The following is a 23,211-nucleotide window of genomic DNA, read 5'->3' on the forward strand; positions in this document are numbered from 1 at the left end:
TTCCAAGTTCTGTATTTGCAAGTGCCATGATTTTAAAGTAAATGATAATTAAAGTGATAGATTTTAAGTGACTCCAAGCGCAATATGCTGATGTATGAAAAGACATAAGTGACTGGTTTTGAGAGATTGACTCCAAGTGTAATGCGCTGATGACTGCAGAGAAAGTTGAACTAATGGCAGACATAGTACCTTGGTGCATGAACCTTTTTAATCCAATGTCTGGTGCTGGAAGGGGATGCCTTCTTGTGATGGCACTCTTATAACCATGCGGCGTCTCTGCCAGATCGTGTGAATATCCTTCGGTTTCCTCCCTGTCCAGTGAAAGGAGGATGGTGAACTGCAGAAGGGCATCAACTACTGCTACAACTACTTCAAATCCAGCATTTGATTCTTGCTACCTCCAGACAATTTTACTCCCTTTAAGTGAGGTGTTGGAGGAGTTAGATACTGTATAGCCTAGCCCTCTTTAATCCCTTCCTGAGCTGAATTAAATCATATGGAGGTGGCAAGAACTAAGTGTAACACATCACAACACTAGTGGTAAATTAGTCACTGACTGAGACCAATTCATACTCTCCAAAGTTCATTTCCCTGAGCGGTCATTTTCATATATTGCGATGAGGATATATGATAAGCAGTCCTTAGCTGTGAGATAACTTACTTCTCTCATTTCATTGAAGAGGCAACCTAAGACTTTACTTTTGTAGAGACATCTTGATCTTGAAAGAGGTGCAATGACAGAAGCTGTAGAGTTTAGTTGATGTCACAGCCACAGATGCAATTTTGTACTGCACACAAAATTAATAGCCATATATGTATAGATAGATTGATAGATTTACTGGGTGTCCCAAAAATTACTGTGCAGTAAAGTACCACGTACACATTGCAGTTCTTCTGACAGCAGGTGTTAGAATTATTCCCCATGGGCCTGAAGACATGTCTGAACACTCTTCATATTCTTAAAGACCTGCAGGGTGTCCAGTGTGATCTGTTGAATCATTTCGTTTCGTTTCGTTTTTAAAGGCTCCAACACGCTTGCATGTGTCGGCCTTGGTCACCTAATGGCGGCTCTCCACGCTGCACGATCCATTGCAGCCTCCCTGTTCAGTCCCTTAACCCTAAGGTCACACTTAATGACCTCGTCCCATGTCTTTCTCGGTCTACCCCTCATAACCCCACCCCCAATATTAACACTTCTCACCTTCCTCACCCAGTTATCATCCCCCATCCTCTCCACATGTCCAAACCACCTCAATCTACCTCTCCTCATCACAACACCAATACACTCCAGTCCCATCCTACCTCTCAACTCTTCCATCGTAAACCCAGCCCCTCCAGGCCTTGGACGCAGGGACGCACTGCACATCCACCTAATCATTGTCATTTCTGTATGTCTGAGCCAGCGAATGTCTTCCTCCTTCACTGCCCAGGTCTCAGTGCCATACAGCATTACACTCCTAACACATGCTGCATACAAAGAGGGAGAGCCCTCTCAATGTCAGGAGAGGCAAGAGCTCCCTGAACTTCTTCCAACCACTTCTCACCCTAGCCACAGAGCTAGCTCCAGCCCCACCTCCAACACACAACATGTCTCCCAAATAACAAAACTCTTCCACACACTCAAGAGATTCACCAGCAAGTTCAATCCTTTCACGTCTGGCGATCTCCACCTGCTCACCCCGGCACGCCGTACACATAAAATCAGCATTATCTCGCAGTCTACCTCTGATACCACTACATCTCTTATGCACCCATTTATCACACACACCGCACAAGATGGAATTACTTCCCACACCCTTGTCGCAAACTGCACATGGCCACTCTCCCTCGTCTTTGACAGTACCGCCACCAACCCTATATATCATCACTTTTGTTGAATGTGGGTGGTGATTGCTGCCTTCAGCTCATCAACTGTATGCGGATTGTTCTCGTAGACCTTTCTTTTCAGTGCATCCCAGAGATAATAATCTGGAGGAGACAAATCAGGAAAACAAGCTAGCCAGATTTCTTGCAAGATTATGCAGTTGCCAAAGATTTCCTCGAAAAACTGAAGTGATGATGAAGCTGTGTGTGCAGTTGCACCATCCTGCTGGAACCAGGCATCTTCAATTTCACGTTGAGTGAGGTGGCCTAGGAATGGTTCAAGACTGTTGGTGCAGTAACATTCTACGTTTATGGTGTCATTGAAGAAAATGAGCCCAGTTATGCGCATATGATTTATGGCCCACCACAACCTGACTTTATGATTGTGGAGAGGCATTTCCTTAAATTCATGGGTATTTTCACTGCTCCACAGATGATTGTTCTGGCTGTTCATGTACCTGGAAAGGAGGAACCATGCTTCATCTGTAAAGAAGGTTACATCAAGGATTTCCTCACTTTCCTCCGTAAGGAAGTTCAGAAACCAGGTGCAGTAGATGACACGGGCCTGGTGATATGTCTGCTTCAGCTGATGCACTTCAGACACCCGGGATGGATGCAATTTCAACTTCATCTCCATGGGCCTGTTGAGATAATCGTCTCACAGACTTTGACCCTGGAGCATCCATTCCTGGATATCAAGAACTGTTTCTTGCACACTGCCCATTTCGCGAAACTTGTTTATCAGATTTCGCATTGCTTTATGGTGGGGAACTTGTGCATCCGGAAATTGATTTGCAAACTTTTGTTGAATGTCGTCTGTGTATTTATCACCATTGTGAATAACATGCTTCACCAGGAACACTCTCTCTTCAGTCGTCAACAATGTTGCCATTCAGCAAAGCCAGTTAACCGTGCTCACACCTCCAATGTCATACTCTGACTGTTATTATACACTGGTGCTTGGACAAATGAGCGAGTCTCGCCAATGGTCATGTGGAGCATCACACGTAGGTTATTAATATTTTTATTATTATTAGGTGCATTCAAGTACTTGGGGAGTGTGATGAGTAAGGATGGAACTTTGGGGGATGAAGTACGTGAAAGGGTACAGCAGGGAAGGAAGGTTGTTGGCACACTGAAAGCAGTGATGAGAAATAGGGAGGTGAGTATGGAAGTTAAGAAGTCACTGCATGATGGTATTGTGATCCCTACCCTGACGTATGGAAGCGAGGCGTGGACCTTGCAAGAGGGGAACAAGTCAAGAGTGAGAGCAGTGGAAATGAGTTACTTGAGAGGAGCATGTGGAGTGACATGGAGGGACAGGTTGACGAATGAAGAAGTGAAGGAACGTTGTGGGGTAGATGTGGATGTGGTTGAAAAGATTAGGAGAAATACACTGAGGTGGTTTGGACATGTGGAGAGGATGGAGAATGAAAGACTGACTAAGAGGGTGTATGTAGGTGAGGTGGAGGGAGGGAGAGGGAGGGGTAGACCGAGGATGAGGTGGAGGGATGGAGTTGAGAGGTATATGAGGGAGGGGGGGGTGAGTTGGGGGGAAGGGAGTCAAATGGTGGGTGACAGAGTGACTTGGAGGCGTTTTGTCTGCGGCCACCCTTTGCGGGATTAGGGCGTCGGGCTATAGATAGATAGATAGATAGGTATATTATCCCGTAATAATACAGGCCACCCCTTACGGGATTAAGGCATCTGGCAATAGATAGATAGGTAGGCGGAAGAGAGAGTTATATGTAGAAAGAAAGAGAGAGGTGAAAAGATGAGTAAGAAGAGAGTGGATGAGGAATTTGGAAGGAATTTGAGTGTAAAGTGGAGGGACTGTAAGAAAATGTTCTGGAAAGAGGTGAAAAGAGTAAGACAGGGTGGAAGTGAAGTTAGCAGGGGAGTGAAAGATAAAAATGGTATATTACCAGTGGAGAAGGGAGAAAAAGTGAGCAGATGGAGAGAACACTTAAGGAATTGTTGAACATAGAGGATGGAAGTAATGCGAGTATAAGTGGCTGGGGAATGGCTGGGAGAAGGAGGGAGGTGAGAAGACAGGAAGAAATCAGTAGGATAGAAGTTGTGGAAGCAATGAAGAAAGTTAAATCGGGGAAAGCCCCGGGAATTGATGGAGTGCGTGGTGAAATGCTGAAGCATGGGGGAGAGATAGTAGTAGAATGGATGTGGAAGATGTTCAGATTGGCCTGGGAGGAAGGTAGAGTCCTGGAGGATTGGAAGTCAGGTATAATTATTCCCTTGTACAAAGGAAAAGGGGAAAAAGAAGTGTGTGGTAATCATAGGGGCATTTGTCTTCTTAGTATAATAGGAAAAGTGTATGGTAGGATACTTATTGACAGAGTTAGAGAAAGAACAGAGAAATTAGTTGGAGAAGAACAGGGAGGCTTTAGGAAGGGAAGAGGTTGTGAAGATCAGATATTCATTCTTAGATTTTTAGAGGAAAAGTTTCTAGAGAAGGGAAAGAAGTTGTATGCGGCTTTCATGGATTTGGAGAAAGCATATGACAGGGTGGATAGACAAGGATTGTGGAAAGTGTTAAGAATATATGGAGTAGATGGGAAGTTGTTGAATGCTGTGAAGAGTATGTACGATGGTGCGAAGGCTGCAGTGCGTGTGGATGGTGAACTAAGTGAATTTTTCTCTCTGAAAGTTGGGTTGAAACAGGGATGTGTCATGTCTCCATGGTTGTTCAATCTGTACATGGATGGGGTAATAAAAGAGGTACAAGGTAGGATAGTGGATGTTGGAGTGGCCCTGGTGAGAGAGGATAGTGTTTGGAAACTCCCTGTACTGTTGTTTGCAGATGATACTGTGTTGTTGAGTGAAGACGAAGGGGAGCTGCAAGGCTTGGTGGATGAGTTTGGGAGAGTGTGTAAGAAACGGAATCTAAAGGTGAATGTAGGGAAGAGTAAAGTGATGGTTTTTGAGAGAGGTGAAGTCAGTAAATGTACAGTGAGGTTGGATGGTGAGGAATTGGAAAATGTGAGTACGTTTAAGTACTTGGGTAGTGTGATGAGTAAGGATGGAGGTTTGGAGGGTGAAGTGCTTGAAAGGGTAAGGTTGCTGGTTCTTTGAAAGCAGTGATAAGAAACTGGGAAATGAGCATGGAAGTGAAAAAGTCACTACATGACAGTATTGTGATACCAACTCTAACGTATGGAAGTGAAGCTTGGACGTTGTTGGAAAGACACAAGTCAAGAGTGAGAGCAGTGGAAATGAGTTATTTAAGAGGAGTCTGTGGAGTCACATGGAGAGACAGGCTGACAAATGAGGATATAAAGTAGTGTTGTGGTGTGGATGTGGATGTGATAGGAAGCGTTATGAGGAACACACTGAGGTGGTTTGGCCATGTGGAGAGGATGGAGGGTGAAAGACTGACGAAGAGAGTTTAAGTGAGTGAGGGGGAGGGGGGAAGAGGGAGGGGGAGGCCGAGGATGAGATGGAGGGATGGGGTGGAGAGGTATATGAGAGAGGGGGGTGTGAGTTGGGAGCATGGCAGTGAAATGGCGGGGGACAGGGTGACTTGGAGGCGATTTGTTTGTGGCCATCCCAAACGGGATTGAGGCGTCTGGCAATAGATAGAAAAATTCCAGTGTACAGTAATTTTAGGACACTGTAGATATATCAACAGCAGCATAATTTTTTTTTCTATGAATTCCATGAGAAGAACTGGCACTTTTCAAAACTTTAAAAAACTGACTAATTTATTATATGGTACTACTGCATATTTGAGTGTGGAAGAAATGGCCATGTTCAGGACAAATTTTCAGTGACATACCACATGCCCTTTTACCTACTCCACTATGGTGGCTGAGTATTTAACATTGCTGGCTGCGAAGCTGCCAGCCCATTAGCACCAGAGTTTGAATCCTAGTGCAGGCAGCTGCCATCACTCAATTTGGGTGCCCATCCACGCTATGTGGGTAGGTTGACAAATTAGTACTGTACTGGGTACCTAGGTAACACCCAAGGAAGGTATCTGTGGTGACCTGAATGATACAGTGTGGCTTGTATCCCAGAATACTGAGGCCAGAATAGCTCGGTGGTATACGCACACTCCTAGGACATGGCAGTCCCGAATAAGGAAAGAGCTGAATCCCTTGTGTGTGGATTGGGTGTCTTTGGAAGTGTCGTCGTCTGCAATCAAACAATATGGTTTCCACATTTTGGGAGTGGGTATCAATCTCGTATGTCCACACAGTGGATCTTAGCAGTGACAGCAGTGACAAAATGGGCATGGTCTTTCTTTAGTTGTGTAGTGTAAATGAATCAAGAGGATACATAGTCACATGATGAGATGGGTAAATTAATGTAACCAAGGGAAAGGAGGAGTAAAAGACAAAGCTGCATGGCTGAAAGGGGGGGGAGGGTAAGAGGTGATCTGAGAACTGCTGATGGAGGTGGATGAGTAAGAAGAAATACTCGTGGGAGCATGAGTTGCCACACTATGGGTGGTGCATAGACAGCAGGCTTGTGGGAAGGAAGGGTTGTTGTTGTTGGCACCTCCCTAACTTTACATGAGTGGAAGATGTGAATGGTGAGTAGAATGTGAAGAGTGAGTGTGCAGTCTTTAAGCTACGTGTAATGCTGTGTTTTTAAGGCGACTTCTCGTCATAAAAACACTAGCTACTGAAGCGAGGTCCTCTTTCTAGACCGGAAGTAAAGCACTAACAAAGGAACAGGACATAAAAACCAGGCAGTATACCGTAACACATCTATTACCTAGATCCTACTCGTAACAATACACTCAGAATGATATTTAAGATACAGGGACACAGAGATACAGAGTTAACACTTGGCTTCACAGAATAATCATATGCACTACAATATTCACACAGGGAGATTGCGAGTATTCTTTAATAGGGTTCTTATGTCACTTGGAGGTAATGTATAAATGGGGTTGTTCACTTTAAGAGTACACAAGGTTGGGAGTCTGGTTTAGGGATAGTACTATAAAAGAGGTAGGGTGCGGATAGCGACACTCGACACTGTCACCTTGTCACGGAGACACGTACACTTAACTTTTGACTCGCCCGCGCCCCTACCTCGAGACTCACGGAAAACTCCCTGGTTCCTTAATATGGGGAGGGACTAAGATAATTCACAAAGTTCACTTTCTGCCCTGGTAACACTAGTTCTGGTGGGCCACCGTTCACTATGTTTTCTTGGGTAGTCACTGTCACTGTTTTCCTCTGTTTGCTGGGTATAGTCACTGTTAGTCACACTTTAGGGTACAGGGAGGCTCTCCCGTCTGGGGACCTCGACCTGAGAGGCGGCCCTCGTCTTAAGGCCGCGCCGGTGGGGTGCAGAGAGGCCCTTTGGTCTGAGGGCCTCGACCTGATAGGTGGCCCTCAGGACTGGGACCGAACAGCCGGAGTAATCGGGCCTGTTTCTTCCGACTGCGGGGAGTGAGGGAGCCTGGATCACCTTCGTCGTGGGTTGTGGAGTCGAGCCTGGGCGTCCTGGGGCTGCGGGTACCAAGAGGGAGAGGCGCCGTCAGGGCTGGACTGCGGCAGCGTCTCCTACGGGGCTCCGGCAGGAACAAGGAACTCCCGGGTGTGGGCGGTAAGTCCGATATCGGGCCTTGTCACCACTCTAGTGTCTCCTCCGGGGCTACATTCCCGGACGGCGACGAAGGGCTCCCCGCAGGGAAAGATGCTGGAGGAGGACTCACGTTGCCCGTGGTCTCTCGGGTGTGTCTGGAGGCCGGAGCCGGGGGTCTCTTTCCCCTATTACACACTTTGGCTGTAGCCGTGAACTTGCCCGGCGTACGGGGGACACCTACTGTATAGGGTGATCGGGGTCGCCCTTTCGCCGCGGCTTGGGACCGCCGGCGTGGTGTTGCTCCCGTAGTAGGAGACAAGCCGGAGGGAGGGGCACAGAGACCACACTCTCTCCAATACGGATTGAGTCTACCTTCAGGGAATTCTCTACCCTGGTACGTGTCCCGGCCGGAGCCGAGTGTCTACCCGTACGAAAGACAACTACCGGGCGAACTGGTTCGCCCGCAGTCACGCTGCGGCTGGGGACCGTCCACGGGATGTCGCTTCCGTAATAGGGAAGTGCTACACGTACGGTAGGAGGGGCTCTTTACCCTGATCCGTATTCTGGCCGTAGCCGAGAGCCGATCACCTCCCACACCCACAGGAACATCTGCCAGGCAACCGGGGTCGCCCGCTTGCTGCGGCTTGGGACCGTCCACGGGATGTTGCTCCTGAAGGGGAGAACAGCAGGAGAGGGATGCACTAAGGCAACTCTCTCTCCCTGGTGTGTTAAGGCCGGAGCCTGGGGTCGCCTTCCCCTTTACACACTTTATTAGGCCGTAGCCTAGGTTCGTCTTTCTCTTTTTACTTTTTGTTAGGCCGTAGCCTAGGTTCGTCTTTCTCTTTTTACTTTTTGTTAGGCCGTAGCCTTGGGCCTCCTGCCCTAGAGGGTGTAACAAAGCCGTCAATACGGTGTTACCTGGGACTGATTTTATTTCAGTCCCACCCCTATTCTGTCGATCACTGCTCCGCCCGCACAGTAGTTCACTTCCCCTGATCACCTGGGGTTGGGGCACTTCCGGGGAATAGGAACCCAGGGCCGTGATGCCCTGATGACCCTCTTGCCCGGGGTCACTAACCTCACCGGTGTGTCCTCCTGGGGTGGTGGAGGGGTGGCGGCTCGGTGGTGGTGTGGGGGGTGGTGAGGTGGGAGGTCCTGCGGCGGGCACGGCGGGCATTTTACTACGTAAGTTTCCTGTGCTTGAATATGTTGGGGGAGTGAATGTTGTATCTCTCCTGCTTTTTGTATCCCCTGGGGAGGGGGGGGGAAGAATACCTCCCCAGTATCCCTGCTTGTCGTAAGAGGCGACTAAAAGGGGCCTTTTTGTCTCAGGTCTTTACCTCCCTACTGTCTCCTTCTGTTCTGTCCTACCCCTTTTCTTGCTATTTTCGTGTTTCTTTCGACCTTTAGTTCCCCTTTACTTCCACAGTGCCATACAGCCATATTGTGGCTTCTGCTGTTCTTCTTCCTCTGCTTCGGCAGTTTTATGTTGAAAGGTTTTCAGCATGAAATCCTGGACGATCATGGTGCTCGGGTTGGTTGAAGTTGGCTGCCGCCCGAAAGAGGCTGGGAAAGAGAACTGTCAGTTATTCGAAGGTAGGTGTCATTTTTTGAATCCTGATTCGATTGACATATTTTTTGTTGTGAAGGTATACACAGTAAAGGTATAAAAAGTATTTATATGATCATGTACCGTATACGTGGAAGTATATCTACACCGCATATGTAGCCTATATGGCGTAGGTTACCACCTTAGCACAAGCCATACAACACGTATGTTGGCTTATCATGTACAGCGTAAATGAAACTGTCATCAGTGTACTTGTTAAAGTATTCACCAATGCACCTCTTTTCGTAGCCTAGCAGCAAAGCCTTATTCTAGGCGTTTTGTACAATTACACCACCTGCAATGTGTGCAGTGCACACCAGCATGCGCTGCGTTGTTGAATTATTGCGCACGTGGGAGTATTATTTGTAATGCATTGGAATAAATCGTGTGCAAAATCGTCTGTCTTGGAGGTGCAACTTTTATTTTATCGATACCCGGGTAAGTTTTAGCATCTCTACTAAATTGACTGCTTCTCTATATGGTGTCGGGCTGTGTTTAGTAGTACCGCATTTTCAACCTTATCGGCACTGCCTTTGAAAACTTCACCAGGGTCCGCACGTTTCGTTCCTAGTGGCCGGAAAAACTTAGCAAAGTTCTCATTTTGTGACACACCACTCAAATTGCGTGAAGGCTTTATCCCACCGTCAGTAAGTATATATAATACCCTTGCAATTGTAATAAACGTGTCCCAGCTACCCTCGGCTTAGGCTCGCCTAGCTCGATGCTAGGCAAGTTGGCCTTGACTAAGATGAGAGTGACCAGCCTCACACATCCCAGAATGGCATTACGTGAACAATAAACCCCAACCATCTCTTGGACATAAACGTACGCAAGCTTAATCCGGTTGGAGTGCATAAATTACCCACTAAATCACCAGGTGGTAGTTTGGTGGTAATTTTAAATTAAATTCAGTATCTCTGAAAATATCAATTTCCGAATGGGGTAATGGGGGTTCATTATGAACCTTAGAGACTATACTATACGTTAATGGTGCTAAAATTCCAAAACTGCATATTGTCCACTTGTAAAATAATACCATTTTGGTTTTAGGAATACCATCCAGCATAGTAAATGGTTTCCTGGTGTACAGAAAACCATTTGGCTTGTCACTCAGTGTAGAGTCACCTGTTGACAGAAAGAAGAGAATAGAAAGAAGGAAAGAAAGTAGAGGAAGGAAGGGAGGAAAGGGCAGCCACCTGAGAGCAGCACAACATTGACTGAGTGGATGGTGAGCACCCCCACCTACCACTGGTAGCTATATATATATATATATATATATATAACTATATATAAATATATATATATAACGATTATATATATATATATATATATATATATATATATATATATATTATATATAACTATATATATATATAACTATATATATATATATAACTATATATATATATAACTATATATATATATATAACTATATATATATATATAACTATAACTATAACTATATATATATATATATATATATATATATATGCCATATACAGTAGGTGCTCGATTTAATGAACACTGATTTAGCGGAAGCCCAAGATAACGGAATCATTATTTTCAGGTATTGTTTTGCCCTGTTTAAGGGAAAATTTCCTTTAAAACGAGTATAATTCTGTTTAGGAAATCTCGTACACAGTAACACATTTGTGAGGGGTATTAACCCATTCTCTGCGTCGGTGTTTTTTTTTACATGTACATCCTGTGTGTGGCAGTTTTCAGATATTTAGAAAAAAATAATACAGTAATCTCTCTACTGTCCGATGTAATAGAGCAAAAGGCATGTCCGGAAAGTGTGCCTCTGGCTCCTGGACTGGTACTTAAAGACCCTAACCCAGCCTAACTTTGAAAGCCACCTAAATAACTCCCTACCAGACATTCATAGCACCTATTTAAACCTATTTAAGACCCTATTCACACCAATAATGGACCTAAAGCATGAAATAAATGAAAAGGAACCAAAGAATAAGAAATTAGAAGTGACTGTACCTCAGCCAGGGTACTTACAGCACGTCTGTGGCCACTTTTTCTAAGGATTTGGCAGTGGTGAAAATGCTCTTGAAGCACGTACAGTAATCCAGTGTTGTGCTGCACTTAATTCTTTGCACTGTGAGTTATAATTGTTTAACACTGCACATTGTTCTTAACTGCACCATGCCAGTTTCAGTCGCCAGTTTCAACCGCCAATTTGCACTCCACAGTTGATCCTTTGCACTCAAAGTTCTAATTTCTTAACACTGCACAACACTATAAATTCCCATTTGGTTTAGTGGCGAGGTATGGTATTGCAGTTTATTCAATGTTTATTCACAAAAAAACTAGCATGTCTGGCTTCCATTGCGATAAGCATGTACTCACCACCGAAGTTAGACAGTAACTGTTGATGACGGGGAAACAAAGTTGCAAGATCGCAACGGCCACATTACCAAACTCTTCAATTTTCATTACTAAATTTAACTTTTCATTACCAAACTCGTAAAGCTAGCATTTATTCTTCATTAATTATAATTATATACAAGTGGAAATACATGTAATCACTCTCCTTATAATTAACAGCATGTTGATTATTTTCACATTATGTAGGCTAGCAGATTAATCAGAGAGAGCAAACAATCCACCATCTCCATCCTGTGTTTCCTCATACATTTGAAAAATCCGTTTGGTATTGCATTATTCTGATTCATTACCAAACAAATTTTTCATTACCAAATTGGCCCATGATTGGTAATGAAAAATACCAAATGGCAACCTTGAGAGGGGAGGGGGAAGGAAGGAAGTGGTGAAGGGGCCATGGTGTAAACCAGCTGTTCAGCGCTGCGCGGCAATTTCGAATTGCGGGTGGGAAAAAATTTGGATTTTTGGGGGTATTTTTTTCTTTTTTTGTCCATTTTTGGGTTCCTAAGGTCTAGGCCCACAATGTCCAGTAAGTGGGGTGTCCGGAAAGTGGGCGTCCGGATAGTACGGAGATTACTGTATTGTCAAAAGATAGATAAAAAAATCCTGAGTTCAGCGATATATAACACAATACAGCAAACAAACAAATTACCTCTGATACAGGTCCATGAAGTAGTAAATATTCCGTGTGGTGGTGCCAGGTGTACGATGTGTTATGGTTGCACTGTGTTGTCAGTGTCAGTCTTGCGATCAGATAAGGTGTAAATCAGCATCTAAACCATCATTGTCGTCATATATATATATATATATATATATATATATATATATATATATATATGTAGAGGTGAAACAGGCTGTGGCACAAAAGAAGAAAGCATACAATGAATGGATGAGAAATAGGGGCGTGGAAGAAGTTGAGAGGCGGAAGAGAGAGTTATATGTAGAAAGAAAGAGAGAGGTGAAAAGATTAGTAAGAGAGAGTAAGAAGAGAGTGGATGAGGAATTTGGAAGGAATTTGAGTGTAAAGTGGAGGGACTGTAAGAAAATGTTCTGGAAAGAGGTGAAAAGAGTAAGACAGGTTGGAAGTGAAGTTAGCAGGGGAGTGAAAGATAAAAATGGTATATTACCAGTGGAGAAGGGAGAAAAAGTGAGCAGATGGAGAGAACACTTTAAGGAATTGTTGAACATAGAGGATGGAAGTAATGCGAGTATAAGTGGCTGGGGAATGGCTGGGAGAAGGAGGGAGGTGAGAAGACAGGAAGAAATCATTAGGATAGAAGTTGTGGAAGCAATAAAGAAAGTTAAATCGGGGAAAGCCCCAGGAATTGATGGAGTGTGTGGTGAAATGCTGAAGCATGGATGTGGAAGATGTTCAGATTGGCCTGGGAGGAAGGTAGAGTCCCGGAGGATTGGAAGTCAGGTATAATTATTCCCGTTTACAAAGGAAAAGGGGAAAAAGAAGTGTGTGGTAATCATAGGGGCATTTGTCTTCTTAGTATAATAGGAAAAGTGTATGGTAGGATACTTATTGACAGAGTTAGAGAAAGAACAGAGAAATTAGTTGGAGAAGAACAGGAAGGCTTTAGGAAGGGAAGAGGTTGTGTAGATCAGATATTCATTCTTAGATTTTTAGTGGAAAAGTTTCTAGAGAAGGGAAAGAAGTTGTATGCAGCTTTCATGGATTTGGAGAAAGCATATGACAGGGTGGATAGACAAGGATTGTGGAAAATGTTAAGAATATATGAAGTAGATGGGAAGTTGTTGAATGCTGTGAAGAGTACGTACGATGGTGCGAAGGCTGCAGTGCGTGTGGATGGTGAACTAAGTGAATTTTTCTCTTTGAAAGTTGGGTTGAAACAGGGATGTGTCATGTCTCCATGGTTGTTCAATCTGTACATGGATGGGGTAATAAAAGAGGTACAGTAAACCCTCATTATACAATGCCTCATTGTATGATATTTCGCTTATACAATGTCAAAATTTTAGTACCCTATGCCCACTATACAATGGGAACGATTTACAACAACGATGGATCATCCGCGGCTCAGTGAACAGCAAATGTGCAAACGCAACAAAAACGTCCTCACACTGTCGGCATTAGACCACACACACTTGTCCACCGGTCCAGCCTCATTAGCTAGCCCTGCCCAGCCAGCTAGCCCAGTCTTATCGATTGGTCCAGCCCCATCAACCAGCCCCACCCAGCCAGCTAGCCCAGTCTCATCCACCAGTCCAGACTCATCAGCCAGCCCCGTGCAGCCAGCCAGCCCTGCCCAGTCAGCCAGTTCTGCCAGTGATGAGTGAGGGCAGTGAGGCCCTAACTGTCCCTTAGCCTCGGAGGGGACATCAACAATCCTATTTACTTAAGTAATAGTAAGAACTACTGTATACTGTTATTTTCATGTTTTTCCCCACTTTATTCATTATTAATGTGTTACTTTACATGTTTAAACATAAGGATATTTCATGTATGTGAGTGTTAAGGTGTGTGAATGTGCGAGTTTAGGCAGGTCTGGGAACGTATCCCCATTGACTACATGTTATAACAGGTTCACTATACAATGGATTGCTATACGATGGGTTTTTCAGGAACAGAACCCCATCGTATAATGAGGGTTTACTGTACAAGGTAGGGTAGTGGATGTTGGAGTGGCCCTGGTGAGAGAGGATAGTGTTTGGAAACTCCCTGTACTGTTGTTTGCAGATGATACTGTGTTGTTGAGTGAAGATGAAGGGGAGCTGCAAGGCTTGGTGGATGAGTTTGGGAGAGTGTGTAAGAAACGGAATCTAAAGGTGATTGTAGGGAAGAGTAAAGTGATGGTCGTTGAGAGAGGTGAAGTCAGTGAATGTACAGCAAGGTTGGATGGTGAGGAATTGGAAAATGTGAGTACGTTTAAGTACTTGGATAGTGTGATGAGTAAGGATGGAGGTTTTGAGGGTGAAGTGCTTGAAAGAGTACAGCAGAGAAGACAGGTTGCTGGTTCTTTGAAAGCAGTGATAAGAAACAGGGAAATGAGCATGGAAGTGAAAAAGTTACTACATGACAGTATTGTGATACCAACTCTAACGTACAGAAGTGAAGCTTGGACATTATTGGAAGGACACAAGTCAAGAGTGAGAGCAGTGGAAATGAGTTTTTTAAGAGGAGCCTGTGGAGTCACATGGAGAGACAGGCTGACGAATGAGGATATAAAGGAGCTTTGTGGTGTGGATGTGGATGTGATAGGAAGTGTTATGAGGAACACACTGAGGTGGTTTGGCCATGTGGAGAGGATGGAGGGTGAAAGACTGATGAAGAGAGTGTATGTGAGTGAGGTGGAGGGGGGAAGAGAGAGGGGGAGGCCGAGGATGAGATGGAGGGATGGGGTGGAGAGGTATATGAGAAAGGGGGGTGTGAGTTGGGAGCAGGGCAGTGAAATGGCAGGGGACAGGACGACTTGGAGGCGATTTGTTTGTGGCCACCCCAAACGGGATTGAGGCGTCTGGCAATAGGTAGATAGATAGATATGTATATATATATATATATATATATATATATATATATATATATATATACACACACATATACAAGTACTGTACTGTATATGTATACCACATTCACCGGTGTATATAAAGTTAAAGAAAAAAAAAAAAAATGTACCCTGTTGTTAAAAAATAGTGTAAACTAGACTTTGAGCAGTTAACAGATTTTGGTACAATAGATGACGGCAGTAAAACACTATTTTCCAGAACTTTTAAGGATAGGAGACTTGACTATATACTGTACCTTGTAGTGTTTTAGGTGACAGAAAAACCTCCAGTAATTTACAGGATTTGAACTTTAACACCTAAGCTCTACCGCGAGACCAGCAGGTTTCAGAATGTGGGCTTTTAATAATAGTGACTGTTTTCTTGTTATTGAAAATTTCTTCACGAGGCCCATTATTTGAAATGCCAACCATTTTTTTACTGATTTGATATTGATGGGAGAAGAAACTGTAGGTGTCAGGTGACATGGTAGCCAAGTGCCATTGGTTCTGGAGGGCAATTTGGCCAACTAATCAAATTATTGAGCCCCTTCCTTCCCCCCCCCCTTTGGTGGTGCTCCTGCAGCCCTCTACGTCCTTACTCTTGGGTAATATTTTAATGGAATTTCTATCATCTGGTAGTAACAAGAATGTAGTTATGATAGTTATCATGTAGGAGGTAGTAGTCCTGCTGTCAACCCAATATGTCCATGTGCATTTTAGCCTGGGAGAGGAGTAGTGATGGGTGAGAAGTACCTGTTCAGCCAGACAGGAGTGGTGGAGGAGATCTTCTTGCCAGGGAAAGCAGTTCTAACTTTTCAGCTGTATGGACAAACACAGCGGGTTCTGCTCTGGGTCAAGTGCTTTTACCATCAGGTTTGTAGTTTGTTTCTTGATTTTTGTGTATCCTGATAGGAGCAGTGGCTAGGTTGGATGCAAGGATGGGATTCAAATAAAAGGAGGGAATTTACTGAAAGTATGAAACACGTGAAGAGGCTAGTGAAGAGAATAAAGAAAGATGGAGGGGAATTGTACCCATCAATTGGCAGAAGTCAGTGACTGTAGAACAGTAAAGGTAATTGAAGTGAATGCAAAAATAATAATGCTGTAAGTTTATTGAGTGTTGCAGAAATAATAATGGTGCAAGTTTATTGAGTTGCAGAAATAAGAATGGTGCAAGTTTATTGAGTGTTGCAGAAATAACAATGGTGCAAGTTTATTGAGTGTTGCAGAAATAATAATGGTGCAAGTTTATTGAGTGTTGCTGAAAAGGTACAGTACAGTAGAGAACTTTGAAGGTTTTAAGTAGGAGTAAACCTATAAACATGATTCATTTCTTGGAGCATTGTTAATAATTTCTTCTTTCATTATCTCTTTCCTGTTTCTGGATCCTAACCAGCCTAGGAAATTGGGTTAGAATGGTGATGATAATGATGATGCTAGAATGGTGATGATAATGATGATGCTGATTAACCCCTTCAATCCAGCGATGTGTTTTGTCGAATTCTTTCTGCTTCCAAATGATTTTATGCAGTGTGTCAGAGACCTGTTGCAGTGAAGTGGTATATGGTGGGTATATCTAACCTCGTCAGTATGAAAATTCTCAGTGGCACAGAAAATAATGGTTTGGGAATGGGTAGCATAAAATGGAAAACACATACAGTTAATGGAGTCAAGGGTTAATGTGTCTGACCTGTAAATGGTTGGAGTTTTTTAACAACACAGGAGCCCAGATGTAGGGTGGCTTGAGGCTAAACTACTACAGCCCAGGTCATTTTGAAGGAGACAGTGTTATTTATATTTGAATGAAGAACCAAAATCTGTCACTTATGATTCATGAAGAACATGTATGTCACTGAGTGGTAACCATGAAACTAGCCATTGGATACCTATTAATTCACAGGGTTAATGCATTCCAGTTGGGCATGGCCAGTGAGGTTTTAAGTCTGCTCAAAAGATTGACTGGTCTCTCTCCCTGCAATTGCCTGAACTGAGTAGCAATGCTTTGGACCCTAAGCTTTTGATGGGGCAAAACTGGACTGGATGATAGTTGGATGAATTAAGTAAATGCTAGAAATGATTTCATTATATTAATTAATCATTGTATCTATTTATCCTCAGGGCAAGCTTTTGGACAAGTCTGATTCATTCCTTGGGAAGCTGAATATTGGAGATTTTGTCAACTTTGACTGCCACACATATGATAAGGTAATGTAGACAGGCACTTCATTGTACTGGAGACATACACAGAACAATCATAAGTTTGTACTGTAGTGTTGTTGCTTGTAAATTAGATCATGTTGATATATCAGCCTATGTTTACTTTGCAATATAGTAGACTGGTAGTACCGGTACTGTAAAATGCACAGGTATTTCTGCTGCCACAAGACTCGGTGAGTTTAGTGGATTCCTGCCGAAATTTAAAGGTTACTTCGGGGTCACATATAACATAGTTACTAATATATAACCCTTTTTCCTTTTTTTAAGGAATCCAGTAACAATTGCCAGTGGTATGCAGCAAGGGCCTCAAAAGATCCCTTGGATGAATCTAGTCAGTCTAATAAACCAACTGCACCTCGGGTCATCAACCAGAATGGATACATCTCTGAGGTGGAACCGGGCAAGGGCGTCATCCTTTTCAACTTTTATGATGAGGTTTGAATCCATGAGATTACATTGTTTCTGTAGTATGTTCATTTTTTTATGCAAATACAGTACAGTACTTTCCTAATTTCTTTTACTAGTTTCCATTTTAAAGTATAGCTTACTGATGTGCGCGTAGGTGTAGGTACATTAAGATAGGTGTAGGTACATTAAGCTGTTAATATTCCATGTGCTACTTAAACCCTTTTGTAAGTAGTAGATGGTTGGCCACCAGCATCCCCAGAAGGTGCTGCTATAAGACTACTCACAAGTTTGATACTTAGCCACACAATCATCACTCATGGGTAGGAAATTCAATCACAGGTAAATAGAGTTAGGGATGTGTGGATGATTTTTACTGGGCATTCTGTGTTGCTTTTGTACTTATTGTTCATGTTTCTAGATCCCTTTCACCTCATGAAGGTATGATGATGATGATGATTTTAATATACGATAACAATTTTGTTCTGTGTGTTTTAAAGGAGCAGAGAGTGTTCTTCATGCGGTCAAAGGTGTTCCTGTTTGGTAAGCGCCCAAAACGGAGTCTGCGAGAATTCCTAAGTGAAGATGACCCGCTCCAGTTTGATGCTGAGATGTGTGAACCAACAGCAGATAACTTCCACTGCAGTTGGTTTGCCAATGTAGTTTGGAAGGGCAAGAAACCTCAGGGTCAGTGTTAATGCATTTTGTGGTGTGTGAGGTTATAATATGTCCCTATTATCTCACAACTTTTTTCTTAAAATCATTGCTGAAACTATAAATTGACTATAGGTTGAAATGGAACTTTGATACATAGTCTGTTATTGTGTGATGTACTGAGGACTTATTATATAAAACAAGTCAGAATTGGCTACATATAATAGGAATTTACATTTTTGTGCAGTGTTGTTTGCATGACCTCATCAGTCTGATGATATATTTTGTGTAGTTCTTGCTACCGTTACCACTTAACAACTTTATTTAGATTAGGGGAGACATCTTACAGTGAAGGAATTATTGAAGGCTGTATTAAAGCCCTCCAGTTCAGAAAGTCCATCTGAAAGTAGTGAAAAGAGCAAGACCAAAACAAGAAATATGACTTGGGATTGAAGGGGTTTAAAGGGATAGTATTTCATCTTGGATGCATCATACACTCTGCATTCAGTGAAGATTTCATTAGTCAGTCTTGTTTCCAAAGAAAGTTGAACAAAAGGAAGCCAACCCTTTACACGTTTTGAGATGCTGGCACACATTGCATATGAAAAACTGGAGGTTGCAGCCTGGTTGAGGAAGTCATTTCAAGAGTTAATCAGTCACATACTTGAAGGGAGTTGAATCATTGTATGTCACTCTTAGTGGTGTAGTTGCCATAAATTTTGCATCTCAGTATCAATATTAAATTGATTTTGCTAAATGTTTGTGCAACAGGTGTAGGAGGATCAACATTTGGCTCATTCAATGGACCTTGTGTTGTTGGTGATGATGTGACTGCAGATGATAGTGCCAGTAATGCTGGAGGAATCAGCAGAGGGGATATTGGTGGCCTAGAGGACTTCCCTACCCTTGGTCTCCCACCTGGCCTTTCAGAGAGGCAGGGTTACAAGGTATGTTGTAAAAATACTCTCATAATGTTACACAATGATATAACTCCACAGTACTTAGTTGTGGTTGCAGCCCTGTCATTAGTGAACTTCCTTAGGACACATTGTGGCCTCTGTATAGAGAAAACATTATTTTAGTTCTGCAAAAGATAGTTCTTATCTACCAGTATACAGTATGTATACCAATCTTAAGTTTTGTGTTTGATGTACTGTATACTAGCATTCTGTGTAATTCAGTTTACATTTAAAGGTAGTTTACCAAAGTATTCTTCAGATACCAGTAACATAACTCTTCACATCCCTGTAGGCATTTGAAGCTAGTGGAACATTGCGTGAAGGTCGGGGCAATGTGTTGGCTTTGTTTGGTGAGGAGTGTGGCCTGGCTCTGTGGCTGGTGCGACCCAACACCTGGGAGACAGTCTTCTTTCACCGATCTCACGCTGCACTAGATACTGTCTCTTTGGCACTTTTTGACCTGCAGGAGTCCCTTGCAGAAGGTGTGTAAGAGTAAGATTATGAAGGTTTTATACCATGCACTACCATCTTTGAGCAGCCTCTATATAGAGGAATGGTGTTGATGCGTGAGAATTGTGTGACAGGCAGACCTTCCTGATGACAACCAGATGGTCCTTGATTGGCCTGAACACTTCTCCCTTTGATTTATAGTGCATGCTCTAACTCATATAAGTGAGGGAGGGAGAAAATCAGTGTAGCACAGTCCTATAGACAGCTATTTCTCCTTAAAATCTTAAATACCTAAAACTTGGATACAGGTGAGAGGTACAGCATAGTGACTGCTTTGTAAGCAAGTGATTGTTTGTTTCTCATACATCATGGCTCATCTGTAGTGGAATCTCATGAATCAGCAGAGACCAGCTGAGGTTTTTCCTAATCTACTGAAGAGACAGTTCTATGTGTGTAAACAGTGTAGTTGTGACACTGGGCACACACACAAAGGAAACTCACTACCTGTACCCTGAAAGATTGTATGAGAGTTGGAGATGAACTGCACTCTGTGGGTGTAACTTCTAAGCTCACATTAAAGCATCCAGCAGCTATATGGAGATTTTAAGATAACCTGAAATCCTGATGGTAAATCTACGGGTGCACATCTCACAGCTTAATCAGTCAGTTGGTTTTTAACCCCTTCGTACATGGTGATGCATTAGGTGTCATTAGCATCTTTCCTCGTAAATACGCAGTGATGCCTTTAGTGTCATAATACCATAAAATATTTGACCTCCCCCCTCCCCCCCCCAAAAAAAAAGAGTTTTCGGTCGATTTGCGTCCTTTTTGGGAGGCGTCATAGCTTGCCCAGCTTTTGTCAAAAGTAATGAGTTGGCAACAGTGGGTCCCGTTACCTGCAAGAGAGCAGACAGGTTTTTCAGTACCAAATGAGCTGTGAGTAGGGAAGGTAGTACGTAGTCTTGTCCCTTTAAATCTCCTCTTTAACCCCCGTCCCGGCCATGCGACATATTTCACTATACCAGTAGTGCTTATGTATAGTTTTTGGGCACTGTTGTGATTAGATTTGGTGTTTGCAATAGGATATTAGGTGTTTGTGAAGTGTTCCTGGCCATTATCAACCATTGGCCCAACGAAGATTGTGCTGCTGTTTCTAATCAACTACACTGCCTCTACCCTGCACCAAATGTGAGTACAGTACTGTATTCAGATTTAAAAATAGTGACAGTGAATCATGTGAATATAGTGTTTATACCTAGTGTACAATGAATTGGTGAAATATGTGCAGGAGCTTAGAGGGAGGTGGGAAACCGCCCTCCAGTCATGACACGGCGTGGGTACACTGTGGTTTTTTGCATTTTTCTAAAAAATTATGAGGCGTAGGAAAATGCTGATTATATCATGTGAAAGCCCGTGTAATTCTGCCTAAGATGATAAAATAAAAACATAACACTGCCAAGAAAAGTTTTTCACTAGAGCTCCCCGAAATAAAAACTCTGTTGTCTGTCGGAAATAGGTTTTACTTTTTTGCCTATTATTCGAAAACCATACCTCCTGTCAAAATGCCTGCTACCCCATTTGAAAGCTAATAAAATTTTCTTTCAAATGATTGGATAACATGTAGAGATAGCTTAGTAAACATTCGAGCTATGATGTTGGGAAGTGAGATGAATGTTCCCGAATGTTTATTCACACTGCCCTAATGTACATACTGTATTTTTTTTTGTGTGTGTGTGTGTAGAACAAACATCGACGAATAGGAATATATAAGCTTTGTGACAAAATAATTATATTTTGGTGGTTAAAATAAACTGAGAATACACTTTTTTGGAGTGCATTGCAGGTGGCGGGGGGGAGGGGAGAAAGACGATGTGTTGTGGAACACAAACCTTATTGATATGTACCGTGAACGAAAGGGTTAAATGAGAAAAGATAGTGATTGGCTTCTAACATATAATCTCTGTTGGAAATACCCAAAAATTTTCAGAAAATTTTCAATATAATTAAAGCACCTCTCTTTCTGACTTATCAGAGCTGAGGTATTCCAGTCACTCTCTTTCTGACTTATCAAAGCTAAGGCATCCCAGTCACTCCCTTATGCATCAGGTATGAGTGGTCATTTATGTGTAAAAGCATAGAAGCAGGTTCAATAACACTAAAGGGAAAAGCAGGTTATTGACCACATTTTGTGGCAGTCAGTGGTGATTTTGTTGCATTTCCTTTTGTGCCAGTAACCACTGATGAGAAGAATGAATGAATATGGAACTTTCTCATTACACTTAGGCTGTTCTAGAATGCAGCAGTGACAGATAATGAATTGTTAACTTTTTCTTTCTTTTACCTTTCAGGGACGTCATTGGATATATCAGCTGTGCCAGCCATCCCAGAATTCCCCTGCCGTTGGATTGCTAAAAAAGTTGTGGCACATTGCTGATGTTATATTTAATTTTAAGATACAAGATTATGGAGACTTGAATGGTGAGTGAATGTGTGTATAGTATGGCCCATTGCACTGGGCGATGCTGTTGTTTGGTTCTCCCTCTCATGCTTTTTTCTTTTCCTTGCTTTCTTGGCTGTACCTCACCTGATCTTTTGGTGGGGAAAAAAATAGTTCCAGATGATGATGATGATATGAAATTGTAACTTGCAATTCTCACATCAGTCCCCCATGTTAAGTGAAGAGCTCCCGTATCATAATTGATGGATGGTATGTGAATTGGGATGAATTTGTTTATAGTTCTTTTTACCACAGCATTGGAATATGGTTTCAGGTAAAATATATGAGAAACGGATCAAAGCACTCAATTTTCTAATGTTATCTGCATTTTTTTGGTGTAGCCAGACAATGAATGCTGAAGATAGTTCCTAAATTGAATCATGTATAGGAATTGATTGTCAAATATACCATAGTGCTTTACACTGAAATCAAAACAGGTGTGTAATGTGTTATATTCTGAGGTATTAACAGTATTGACTGAATTGGATCATGCGTATTGTTTAGAAAGGCTCCAACATGCTTGCATGGGGAATGTGCCTTAAAATATCATTTTAAATAGGAGGTTACTGTTAGTGTAAAAAACTTTAGATTTTTACACATACACAAAAAAGTTACTACAAAGGTATTTTATATGAATAAAGTGATTTACAGTCTTTACATAACATTAATTTCTGTAGCTTCATGATATCACAGTATATTTTACATATTTGGATTTGGTTATGTATGTTGTACTCTTTGTGATGATGTTTAGTTAAATCAGTAAGATACAGAAAGAATGTACTGGTATATATTTATGGAGACAGCCACAAGTAAACAAAATACAAGCTAAGACCTGTCCATTGTTATAGATTTTTGTAACATATCTGAGGTTTCTGATATTCAGCCACAATTTTGCTGGTATGGCAAGGAACTGGTTTTCATACTTGGAACAACTTCCATCCCATAGAAAACCTCATCTCTACAGTGGTCACCTCCACTATGTGGCTTCCTTAATTTGATGGATGGGATCATAATTCATCATCAAATCTTGTGTTGCCCCATGAGGAGCATAGGAGCCCAGGGCTAGGCAAGTTGGTCCTGACATTAAGATGA

General features: G+C 42.6%; 1 protein-coding gene across 2 annotated transcripts; it reads left to right on the forward strand.

The window, feature by feature from the left end:
• The first annotated feature begins 9,389 nt into the window (after positions 1 to 9,389).
• Positions 9,390 to 22,147, forward strand: LOC145413392 (uncharacterized). Of its 2 annotated transcripts, none has more exons than XM_080283081.1 (8): positions 9,390 to 9,469; positions 15,658 to 15,810; positions 17,056 to 17,142; positions 17,422 to 17,589; positions 18,060 to 18,246; positions 18,985 to 19,160; positions 19,465 to 19,654; positions 21,971 to 22,147. In XM_080283081.1, exons 2-8 carry the CDS (start codon positions 15,676 to 15,678, stop codon positions 22,054 to 22,056), a joined length of 1,029 nt encoding a protein of 342 aa, XP_080139207.1. In that variant the 5' UTR covers positions 9,390 to 9,469; positions 15,658 to 15,675; the 3' UTR covers positions 22,057 to 22,147. The 2 variants fall into 2 exon arrangements, with proteins under 2 accessions (XP_080139207.1, XP_080139205.1); XM_080283079.1 differs by lacking the exon at positions 9,390 to 9,469 and adding an exon at positions 9,616 to 9,678.
• The last annotated feature ends 1,064 nt before the right edge of the window (positions 22,148 to 23,211 follow it).

The sequence above is a fragment of the Coenobita brevimanus genome, chromosome 96, assembly GCF_032717465.1.
Source record: "Coenobita brevimanus isolate Jiangsu-jjx chromosome 96, ASM3271746v2, whole genome shotgun sequence".
Lineage (NCBI taxonomy): Eukaryota > Metazoa > Arthropoda > Malacostraca > Decapoda > Coenobitidae > Coenobita > Coenobita brevimanus.

Bases quoted from the DNA above. Each gene is read 5' to 3' on its own strand.
- LOC145413392 (XM_080283081.1), top strand. From the start codon at position 15,676: ATGGGTGAGAAGTACCTGTTCAGCCAGACAGGAGTGGTGGAGGAGATC. The intron at 19,161-19,464 runs GTATGTTGTAAA...ACATCCCTGTAG, and splicing joins CAGAGAGGCAGGGTTACAAG to GCATTTGAAGCTAGTGGAAC. The intron at 19,655-21,970 runs GTGTGTAAGAGT...TTTACCTTTCAG, and splicing joins GCAGGAGTCCCTTGCAGAAG to GGACGTCATTGGATATATCA.